The 11,891-nt window shown below is 42.3% G+C and overlaps 1 protein-coding gene across 4 annotated transcripts; it reads right to left on the reverse strand.

Annotated features, from left to right (window-relative positions):
* Positions 1–4,295: 4,295 nt before the first annotated feature.
* mau2 (MAU2 sister chromatid cohesion factor) lies at positions 4,296–11,490 on the reverse strand. Of its 4 annotated transcripts, none has more exons than XM_076745906.1 (19): positions 11,097–11,438; positions 10,982–10,999; positions 10,744–10,809; positions 10,485–10,580; positions 10,295–10,389; positions 10,167–10,194; positions 9,905–10,060; positions 9,576–9,722; positions 9,386–9,476; positions 9,195–9,298; positions 9,022–9,099; positions 8,726–8,791; positions 8,421–8,504; positions 8,274–8,323; positions 8,109–8,186; positions 7,675–7,786; positions 7,489–7,579; positions 6,620–6,747; positions 4,296–6,523 (listed from the first exon to the last, which is right to left on the reverse strand). In XM_076745906.1, the coding sequence occupies exons 1-19, from the start codon at positions 11,328–11,330 to the stop codon at positions 6,449–6,451; spliced, it is 1,797 nt and encodes a 598-aa protein (XP_076602021.1). In that variant the 5' UTR covers positions 11,331–11,438; the 3' UTR covers positions 4,296–6,448. The 4 variants fall into 4 exon arrangements, with proteins under 4 accessions (XP_076602021.1, XP_076602020.1, XP_076602019.1 ...); XM_076745905.1 differs by having other exon boundaries at positions 6,620–6,750; XM_076745904.1 differs by lacking the exon at positions 10,982–10,999 and having other exon boundaries at positions 10,744–10,830; positions 11,097–11,490.
* Between the last annotated feature and the right edge of the window lie 401 nt (positions 11,491–11,891).

Below are 11,891 nucleotides of genomic sequence, written 5' to 3' on the forward strand. Positions count from 1 at the left end.
CATACTGTATGTGTTTGAAATACTGTGATCTAAGAGAAGCACTTGTCCATAAAGACTGAGGTGGGCAGGGGCTGCTATTCTCTAACAGGTGGGGGGTTAGGGTGTTTGAGTGCTTTGTCAGCGCTTCCCTGCTGTTCTTTAAATGACAAAAAAAGCTCTCTCTCGATGATGCTGCGTCATCAGGTCTGATTGTTTCCATCCTCTCATCCTACCGCTCCGTCTCCTGAGGCTACAGATTGACTCGCACAAATGCAATCAAATCTGCGCCAAGGGGCCATCTTCTCATAATCACCCTGCCCAAAGCAAAAATTAAACAAATCCTCACAAACACTGGCCTTTATGAGGACCGGTGGATCTTTCTGTAAATATTGTCAGTGCTGCTGGTGACCCAGGGACAAACGGATGTTACCTCAGTCAGTAATAGCTCTATTAACCTACAGTATTTACATTGTGTGGGGTTTATGGCACAACTTAAAAGTGTTGCATGATGACTGTGATGAAGGGTACAAGCTGAAATGAAAAAATTAAAGACTTTAAAAAGACATTAAGTGTCTGTCCTAAACTGCATGGCATGTAAAGACATTTCACTCTGAAACCAAAATGTTAAATCAGCAGTGGCACTAAAAGAAAAGTCACCAAAGTCAGGAGGATTCATCCTCTGGGGAACGGAAGCGTGTGCGCCAAATCTGTGATGAAGATGCGAGACATCTGAAAGGATAAGTGAAAAGTCTAACCTGGCAGTGGCACTAAATTAGGATCTGTCCTCTGGGGAACATGAGTGGCGATCCATCCAGTGCCTTTAAAGACATTTCACCCAAAACGCAAAGATGGTAAGTCAGTGGTGGCGCAAGAGGAAAATACAGGGGATCACTAAAGTCAGTAGGATTCATCCTCTGAAGACCATGACTGCTCAGAAGTTCATGGCGATCCATCCAAAGCGGTGCAACAACTGACTCACACTGACATCGCTGCACTGCAAGTGTAGCTAAAAACGCACACGACTGTTATTTAATGAGCCCGATTCTAGAGAAGATTGAATACATTCAATCTGCGCTTAAACAGAATTTTTAAACTTTGCGTTGAGATATATTTAGAGCAATAACAAGCAAATAGCTGAATAAGTCAAATATCAGAAACCCAAATAATGAAAACAATTTTCAGAGAGTTCCCTTCTGGTCAGATTCTGGTTGAATGGGTGCAAATACTGGTTAACAAAAGGTTTAAGATGTCTTTTAATAAGTGTACAGACGTGGAAAAAAACACCTGGCAATGATTACTAGCGCCAGTATGCTGAGCCTGTAATAAGTGTCAGGCCATGAGACGGGGTCATAGTCTTCATTTTAAACAGATTTTCTGAGGCTGAACTTTGTGATGCTGTGTTGGATTACATAACATCATCAGGTGGTCCTGTTTCTTTGTCCACCTCCTCTATTTAAAAACATTTTGTTTTCTCATTGTTTATCCACACAATAATAATATGTGAAAAAAATAAAACTACAAACTCTACAAATGTGGCAGGACAGAGTCAGAGAGCGGGTCCTGTCCAGGTGGAGGGACCAGCTCTGATCAAACGGAGGTAAGGTCAGCCTCTCCGCGCTCTCCGTGTGCAGCAGGCCTAATGGCCGCCCCTTGCAACATGACAGCTTCAACTTAATCCTCATTAAGTACTGTAACAATGCAGGAAGTAGCTGCTGCAGTCACGATTAGACGGGCTCACTATTTGGCAGGAAATGCCTCCTTTCAGCTGCGTCCAAGACACCTAGAGCGTCCCAAAACTTTTCACTTCTCACTGACGCTCCTCCTCTGGTGAAGCAGCGGACATGAGCAGATGAGAGAGGAGACAAGAACATTAGACTCTGGTTGAATTATGTTCTTTTTGAACAATGTTTGAATGGGGATTAAAGAGGTGAGGTCTCGGAGGGGGTCTCCACGGAATACCGACGCGCTGCATAATCTCATGTTCGCACTTGGAGAATAAAGACGATTGTGTCCAAAATTTCACAATAAAACGTTTTTTGAAGTTGAATCGAGACAACTAACAATTTAAGTCAACATTCAGCAGTGAGTTTGTCTTCATGTTACAGCAAATATTTGATCAAAATCGGCTCTTGTAGTGGATATCGAGGTTCAAGCGTCTTCTCAGAGTGCGCATATTTATCATTTTTATGAATTCAAATCGTTTTTTTAAGCTTTCGAGTAATTTATGACTCGGATCCTATTAGCCATTCTCCAACAGGCTGCTGAAAAATAAGAAAAACACATCTTAATCTTACATGTTTTATCATAGAGCCAATTAACGTAATGTTAAGCAAATCAACACCTGCTCTTAAAGCAACATAATGGCACAGAGCACTCAGATTCTGCAAAGTGGCATCACTAATTATAACTGCTTTAACCACTTATCCTCCAATAAAATACAATTAAGATGATTCATTAATGATTGTTTTTTAATTGATCTTGTAAAGACTTCCCAGACTTGTTCTTGTAATGGATTGCACTTTCCATTTTCCAGTCAGATTATGTTGGTGTAGTTACATATGATCGGTGTAGTGCGAATGGTATAAGTGTCACTGTCATTTGTGTCCTTCTGTCTCTTTCTGGCAGGACACTGCAGGCTCGCTGACACCCTGCTGGGTCATCACAGTCTCTGGTGTACTTCATCTACCTGACATGTGGGTCCACCTCACTGGAGAAGGCAGATTTTCAGACTGCTGTGAAATATGGTTGAATAAAATACAGGCAAATATATCACCTGTAAAACTGGACTTTAGCCTGTTGGTTTTTTTGTGTTCAAACACCAAACTCCATGTTTTCCATTCAGGACACTGAGGTTTGAATATATTGTATCACATCATCCCCTTTTTCACCTGACGGCTGCTGCGCTGAGTGTTTTCCACTGTTCCCCTTTCACTCAAATGTTGTTTCAACTTCCATTTTTTGATTAAAGCTTGGAACAATGTCACAGACAGTTGGACGCCAGTGATAATGATCTGAAAGATAAAGCCTTCGATGACCTTTGATGATCCTCGTCTCCCCTGTCGGCTTGATGGCCTTTGAATTAGACAAAGTTTGGTCATGCTCGTCACAGTTTACTCAGTTGTTCTTTGGAGGTCAGCTCCCTTATTCAGAGCGTCAACAGTGCAGTCTGAGTGCATCTGCAGTGACACTTTTTTGTTTTGTGTTTGTTGTGTTGGTTCTGCACTCCAGCTTATTGCATATGAAATGAATGATAATTAAAAGGCTCATCACTCTGCAAGTTTTAATGAATGACAAACTCACACAGTACTTTCTGTGTGTTTTAATGACAGGACACAGTGCTGTGTCTTTCTTGAGGAAACAATGAACAATAAACACAACACAGGGATCATAAAACCCCAGGGGATAAAATAATCTTAAAAATGTAAAATGGAAAGAGTGTGCTTATACAACCCAGCATTGTATTAAATATTTATAAAGCCTTTCCTATAAAGGAAAGTTTTACGATGGGATTGATGATATGGCCTGTCTGATCTCAATCGGAAGTTTCCACAGTCTGCAGGCTCTAACAGCAAAGACCTGCTCACCTCGGGTCACAAGCTGGGATCTGGGAATAACCAGCAGAGGAATCTCTGGTCGAGCATGAACAGGACAGACACTGCCATGCAGAGCGTGTATCAACCCAGCAATTCAGCTGACTGTTTTTACATGGATGCTATCAAGTTTCTGATTGTTAGCTGCATTCTACTGTTTCAAACATCCACTGTTTAACATTAAGGTCTGCATGCCATGAATGGACTATCCAGATACCTGAACCTTTGCAGTGTGGCGTTTGAGTGCAGATGGTTCTGAAAGAGCACTTCACTATGCATTATTAAGAAAATGAGGTAACGTGATGTAAATTAATGTAGACTTCGGAGTGGCAACTTAAGCAAGTAACATCTGCTTACAGATGTATGAAAATAAATGGAAACAGGAACATTTTTAAAGCAAAATGTTTGATGTGTGCTGTGTGTGTTTTATAGTAAAGGGGCTCGAATGTGAAAAAAAAAAAGAAACCTCTGGCATGGTTCTTTCAAGTCAGCCCTTTGATTTTATTGTCATTTCAAATCCAATGCAGTAGAGAGCGAGCACACTGAAACCATCACTGTTATCCAATCCACCTGTTTTACTTCTTCCACTGTCTGTCATTTCTGCTAAACATGCCATCAGACATGAGGAGAGCCCTGTTTTATTTTATGTGCAGTGTCATGACTGACACTGAGTCACACTGCAGCACACTGCAGAGCAGCTGCACGTCTCAATAAGAACAACAGTCGTTCTACTTTTGATTTTTTATTCATAAAAAGTGACAGAAGTGAAGTTAAATAGTTAAAATGACAATGGAGAAAACAAATGACACATTCAGTTTTACAACATACTGTAAAATGCCAATACAATCAATCTCATCCATACTGTTTTTTATTGCAGTTGCAAATGAGCAAACTCAGTAGTTTCTTCTGACATAATGAACACCACCTGTACAGAAATCTGCAACATGTCTTCATGAGATAAAAAATGTTTAATAAAGTGTAAATAAATCCAAAGTCCTACCAGTTATTTGATAATATATCAAACGGTAATGAAAAGCAACATTAATCAAGTAAGTTGTTTAAATACAGATCTATACTGCCATCATCTGGAAGCAATGAGTAAAACAGGGAATGAACAGGAGCGAGAAAAACAATTATTCCAAAATGCTTACCTGGAAAATATAAAAGTGTGAGTTTCATCATGAAACAACATATGTGCAAACAGGTAACAATCTTATTTTCACTGGTTTCTTGACTCCAAGCAAAATGTGCACGGCATAAAACAGTGACAGTGAAACAGTAAATATCTAAAGGGAAGTGCAGTCAGGCAGCAAATGGACTGTATTGCAGTGTCCAAACATTATTCACATACTTTTTTGATGCATCACGGTCTTTGCCTACTTTTGAACATCAATAAATACCACCGGATTTGTCGGGCGAGCAGCTGGTTCCAGGCTCAAGCAAATCTAACTTTAAATTGTCTTCTATCACATGAACATGATCTGTTCCTCTCTTGCTACATATGCAGCTGTCCACCCAACCACCAAGTACATATCAAACACACCACTACTCTATATTAAGATCATTACAGATATATAGTTTGCTGTATATCCAAATGTATCCTAACTAATACTGTGAATCAGAACTGACCAACAAGTGCTTTGAAAAGACACATTGAGTTCATGCACAATAGACTGAGCCTCATCTGACTGTCTGTTTGACTGATGGATCAATTCAATTTAATGCTCATTTAAGAGTTCCGTCAGCGTTTCTACTTTTCCTACTACCTACTTCAGCCACAATAAAATCACCTCTACGACGGCCTTCCAAGAGTGAGTTAAGAGATTCGCCAAATGAGAGGGACAAATCAGTCAAATTCAAAGGTTCCCTGTGGAGTTTGGGACCTCGTGTTTTTCTACGAGTCGTTCTCCGTTTTGTTCATCTCAAGTAGGTGCACGAGGACCCAGATGCACACATGCATCCACCAATGATGTCACGCTATTTCACAGGCGGTAACACGCCGAGATATGCTGTAATGCACCCGTAAAGGCAGGGAAGTAGAAGGCTGCAGAGCTAGTAAACATAGATGTAAACAGTGCCGGATTTAAAATGCTTCAGAATCAGCTTTGCAAGTATTTCATGAGTAAAAGTCAACATGTTCCACACAATGTGTTTTGGTGAGTAACACTGAGTGTAAACATTATATTGCAAGAAAAATCCAAGGAAAAGTTAATGGAAAAGTTTGACATTTTAGGAAATATGCTTATTTGCTTTCCTGCTACCTTCATATTTAAGGTAAACATGAAGGTACTGCCAACAGCCCGCTAACTTAGCTTAGCACAAAGAAAGGAAACAAGGGGAAAGAGTTAACCTGGCTCTGTCCAATGGTCAAAAAATCTATGTACCAGAGCCTCTAAAGCTCACTCAGACTCACACCAGTGAGTTTCCCTGCTTCCAGTCTAACTGGCTGCAGCTTCATATTTACGGTACAGACATGAAGGTGGTATCAATGTCATCATATAACTCTCAGCAAGAAAACAATTAACCATATTTCCAAAAATGTTGAGGTTTTCCTTTGTTAGCTGGTACAACAAACTACCATAACAACTCCAAAATGTATCATTGTAATAAAAAAAAGTGCCCATGCAACCTTATGTTTTCCAGAAAACTTCAATTACTTAAAATGTAGTCACGATGCCCCAGTGCCCCAAATAAATGAAGGAATGCACCGAGTGGAAGTCTGCCAAATGACACAGTGCAGTCTGTGATTTCATTATCCAGCCTTCACTTCCTCTCACCCTTTCATCCACGGCTTCTTTTTTTCTGTCCATCTTTTCAGCTCGTCCTCCCTGCGGTTGTCTCCTGTGTCTCCTTCTCCCTGTCAGGGTGGGATTTTGTTCTCACAGCAGGCTGGCCAGGCTGGTAGCGGGTCCGTTCTGAGGCTGAAACTGCACGGGGGGGAGGCCGTCCGTCCACTGGAACACAACACATGACACAATAGTTTCTTTGAAAATCCAGGCGGGCTGCATGGACTCACTGTTTGTAGGCTGACTGATTGACGTTGTGCTTACACTGATGAGGTTGTGTTCTGGGAGGCTGCAGGCTGCGATGTGGTCCTGCAAGAGCTGCTGGGAAAAGTTCTGGTGCATCTGAGCTGCCTCGTGGGCGTCCATTGTGTTTCCACAAGCCTTGTTCAGATCTGCTGGGAACAGATCATCGTGAATACTGATGACCACAGCTGCAGTTTTGTGCGCTAACACCAGCCCTTACTTCAAGCCTTGTCCGCTTCTTATTCGGTTTTGGCTTCCTCACTTTGTGGTGCATTGATGCTAAAGCTGGATGAGATTCAGGCATCTCTGCCTCCTGAACAAAGTGTCAGTCAATTACACTGTAAGCTCTTTCAACGCCTTGATCCACGCACTGATATTTCATACTCGCCATATGATAATTCCCTGATTCACTGACTATGAAAATAAGAATCACGAATGAAACCATTTCTTAAATTATCTAACTTATATATATTTTACACAATGTTTTCATGTGATTATTCATGATTACTTAACAATTTATTGATATTGAACACTTTGGGGCTCGATAGATATCTATTGATCAGAGCCAGATGATGAATCCTCATGTTTTTGGTGACATTTCATCTAATGCCAACATCAGACCAAAACGTCCAGTGGCACACAAGAAAAATCTAAATCAAATGGGGAGACTGCATTTAAATTGAGTGAGCACAATGACTTCTCTTTGGCAGAAGCCGTTCAGTGTTGGGACACTCCACGAGCTTCCCTCTTGCGCCCACATCAGGCCAAAATACAAACTGATCTTGTGTTACATGTTGAAATATATTTTGGGAACATATTTCCAGTAACCTACTATCAACCTAAACCTAACTTTGACCTCACTGTGAATGAAGGCTGAGGGGCTGATGTACCTTTGAGGAGTGCGGAGGACCAGAGCTGCACAGACATGTCTGGGATCTTGCTGGCCAGCTGCATGGCCGGAACCACCATGTTGTTACTTTCCTGAAGAAAATATGCAACCAGACAAGAAGTCAAGATCATATCTGCAGCTGTGTGTGTGGTCTAATGCGGAGGACATGTGGTGCATATAGACTCACCCTGTGGTTGCCCAGGACAAAGAAGATGTGTCCCAGTAGGACGAGCGAGCAGGCAGTCAGCCTATTCAGATCCTCAGCATTAGACATCTTCAGGGTTTCCCTTAGAAATCTTCTGTTGATGCAAGTTTACATGATAAGCTTTCTAAATATAGCGAACATCAAGAACAAATGTCACTTTTTGTTTTGTGACATTTTGGTCATTGTCTTAAAATCAGTAGCCAGATTTTTCTCAGCACACTGAAAACAGCCTGTTAAATGGTCCTCGCTTCATTTCTTGACTTTTCCATCTCATTAGTTTCTCTCAATTATTTCAGGATATCTCCTATTTCTTTTTTAAATCTTCCTCCTCAATCCTATCCATCTCTTTCCACCACTCATCCACACTTAGCCTCAGTAATGCTTCTGTTTTATAACTGACAGTGAGGTGCTCTTACTTGGCCTCGTTGTAACGCCCCTGGAAGAAAGACAGGAGCCCTCTGATGTAAAACGCTGCAGCTCGAAGACAGTGAGAGCTGAAGAAGAAGAAGATACGATATTTTACAAAAAAAAAAAAAAAAAACATGGGACAAACGTTGAGTACGTGATGTATCTGTAGTTACCTGACAGGAAAGTTGTGGTCAGGATTAATCCTCTCTAGAAGGCTGTACAGCTGTTGATTAAAAAAAAGATAAGTTAGAATCAAACTAAAGAAAAAACATACAGATGCACATTTGTTTAAAAGGTGGAGGAAGGAGCAGCTCTCTGACCTCTTGATGTCTGTTGCCTTCCCGGATGTAGACACTGGCCAGGTTGGTCACAATAAATGTCCACAGCTCCTGGTGTGTTGTCATCTGAAACAAGAAAGATATTGACCCCTCACACCCCAAACTATTCTCTTTGAAATGTCGAAAAAAGTCACGTCATCACCCTGTGCCTTCAAAAATGTGAACCTTACAGGAACCAGTACAATCAGACCAGTCAGAGGATTCATTTTTGATATCCTACTGGAGGTCAGACAGAATCCACAGTCCACAGGAAACCTGTGACCCTACAGTGATGGTATGAAACTCACCTGCAGGGCAGCAGTGAACTGCGCCTCAGCATTATCCATGCAGTTCACTGAGATACAGTAGAGGCCCTGACACAGAAAGAGAGGAAACAGATGTGAGTAGTTCATATCATCAGGGACAGATGCATCTTGTAAACAGCAAGGAACTGAGAGGAAAACGTCCAACAGCCCGTGCTGGTAGAATACAAAGTGCAATATAATAACTAACACGTTTTTGCTATGCTGTATATTCTATTGGATTCTAGCTGAAAGGCGATGTGCTTCCTTCCCGGTGAGGTGTGTTTTCATTGTGGGCTTACCAGCAGTGTGTGAAGCTGGGCAGCATGGTTCGTAAAGAGCCTGGGAGACTGCTGGCAAAGCTGACAAACCTGAGAAATCTAAAACACAGAGAGGAATCATCACAACCTGAAGCCAAAGTCAAAAAAGCGATGACAGCCTCCAGAGTGCGCTGGTGTTATAGAACCTGTGCTACCTCCTGTAAAGCTGTGGCCTTGTGTCCAGTGACCAGCCGGCACATGATGATATGCTCCAGCAGGATGACTTGGAACGTGGACAGGATGGGACTGCTGTCCAGCACTTTGAACACATACGGGTGGATCAGAGTTGATTCAACGTCACCGTCATCAAGGGGGAAATAAGCAGTGAGCCTTCCGGCAAACTTACTCTTCAGCTTCTCCAGCTGCATGAGAGCTTTGTCTGTGTACTTCTGAGCCTTCTCCAGATAACCCGCCTGCATGGAGTGCATCACCGTCACCTTTTCAACAACAAAACAAGGCAAATCATCAGAATTCATGAACATATTTTGTGTATGTGTGTGTGTGTGTGTGTGTGTGTGTGTGTGACAAAATCTTACCAGATACACAAGCACACACATGTGCTCTTTGGGCAGCCAGTGGAAAAGAGCTGCTGGATTAGTGGGAAGGATCTCATCATCGTGGAGGGTGGAGATGGTCTGGATACACTGCTGAAGCTGCTTCAGGCAGGGTTTCACACTCTTAACCTACACCCAACATACAGACAAAGACAATTTGTAGCTTTGAGTGTCAGATCTTATTAATGATGTCATGGCACCACTGTGACACTGGCCATAACAAGCATATTAAGCATTCGTTAAGCACCAATTTACATTTACATTACATCGGAATGGTTTTCCAGTAGTGACACACATGGATACAGCTGTACCTGTCCAGCATCCAGGTAGTGTGTGACCTGCAGCACCAGGAAAAAAACCCTGAGGGACTCCTTCTGAATGGGGTTTCCCTGCCAGTTTTCTACAATGGTCCCACACAGCGTCAGCAGAGGGTGCACCTCGCTCAGCTTCCGCTCCATCAGCAGCAGCTGTGGAGGCACAAACACACGTGCAGTTTACAGAAATGCACAGTGAGAGAGCAACACAAATAACATGTCAAGTGCTGTGATTTGGCTGAGAATGATTTAAGCTTACCATTCCTTTACTAAGCAAAAACAGAGCTCTGCAGGAAAAGAAAAGCACAGACTTAATGTGAGATAATGAGCATTAAACCACAGATGCAGCAGTCTGTCAGTGTTCAAACACAGATCTGATCCGTGTACCTCGTGTACTCTGAGCCCATGACTCTTGCATACTCTGCTCCCACTCCGAGGAGATCACAGGCAGATACCAAGTCCTTCTCCAGTGCATGTAGTTGCTGGGAAAGAGAGAAGAACATCCTGCAAATAAGTGACACACATTTGAAATGAATTTACCAAATATGAATGTTTGTAACACTTGATATTTTCTTACTGCGAGCTGGAAAAGCAGTCGGCAGTGCCAATAGGGGGTTTGCTGAGAAATCTGGATGGCCTTCCGCAGCACTGGTTTTGCCGAGTCAACCAAGTTCTTGAAAAAAGAAGCCGATAGGTGAGTTACAAGATGGGACAAAACAACCAAGCTGCAACAGGAAGTATATTGTTTGACTCTTGCATCTAAGTTATAGCCTGATATGCAACCAGTTTTCTTCACATTATATTGTTATTATTACATGACGGCTGGATGAACCTACCTGTTGACAGTAAAACTCTGATAGAATACTTGCTGCTTCAAACTTCACATCTTCAAATTGAGAGATCTGATGTGAATCATGAAGGAACTGCACACCATTATCGGCTACGTTGGTGCCAAGATAAATCACCATCACCTCTTTATAAAACATGTATGTGTGAGAGGTACTGATGTATAGGTAGGTTAACACAGCTTCTCTCAGTCTGCATGCGATTTCACATGATATACATAAAGGATACTTGCTGTGATATGAACCACTGCGAACAGAAGGAGAAAGCAGAGTATTATTGTCAGCATCTCACACTGGTGGACATGTTTCACAGACTGGTACCAGACACTGTGGCTGCTGCTCACCGCTTTCTCCAGGTGACTCTGGGCCAGCTCGCTGTTCTTTGTGTGCCGGTACAGCACCGAGCCCAGCTGGAGGTGAGTCCGGGCCTCGACCCTAGGAGGCGGCTTGAACTGAAATACTGCCTGCAGACAGTGGACGCACAGACGGATCTTCGGCGGACTCGACGTGCGGAAATGTTCTGCAAAGCCCAGCAGGGCTAGGTACCAGGGCTCCGGGGCCTCTGTGCTCGCTGCCATCTTGAGTTGTCCGAAGACAAAACAAGAAAATAAACCAATTTCTCGGTGGACCGACGTCCGCCGAACTCGTCCTCAGCTGCAGCTGGCCTCTCGTGTTTTCTACCTCAATCACACGCATGGATCTGCGTGCTGGCGCCAAGCTACCTAGAGGAATAAAAACGTCCGGTCTGTTTTTCAAAATAAAACAATTGGAGTAACAGTAAGAAAAAAAATATTTTCGTGTAATTCAGGAAATTGCAGCGGCACAAAAGCAACAATAATAATATACTTATAGCTAGCCACTTCGAAAAAGGCATATAAAGTTTAGTAAATTACTGAAACGCCTCCTTTATTTTTGAAGGAAATTCATCAAAATAAAACTTTCCATTAAAAGCGACAGTCTATGTCCATATAAGGAATAATCACGTAACGCTTACCTCTTTTGATATGACATATACAAGCTTCTCCATTTTGATTTTTTTCCACTAGTCTTCACCCCGAGGAAGAAACAAAGGTATAAAGTCATTGTCTTAAGGTGAAACGGTCTTTTAGCGGAACTAATGTTTTGAGGTCTATATCCCA

This window comes from Chaetodon auriga, chromosome 12, assembly GCF_051107435.1.
Source record: "Chaetodon auriga isolate fChaAug3 chromosome 12, fChaAug3.hap1, whole genome shotgun sequence".
Lineage (NCBI taxonomy): Eukaryota > Metazoa > Chordata > Actinopteri > Chaetodontiformes > Chaetodontidae > Chaetodon > Chaetodon auriga.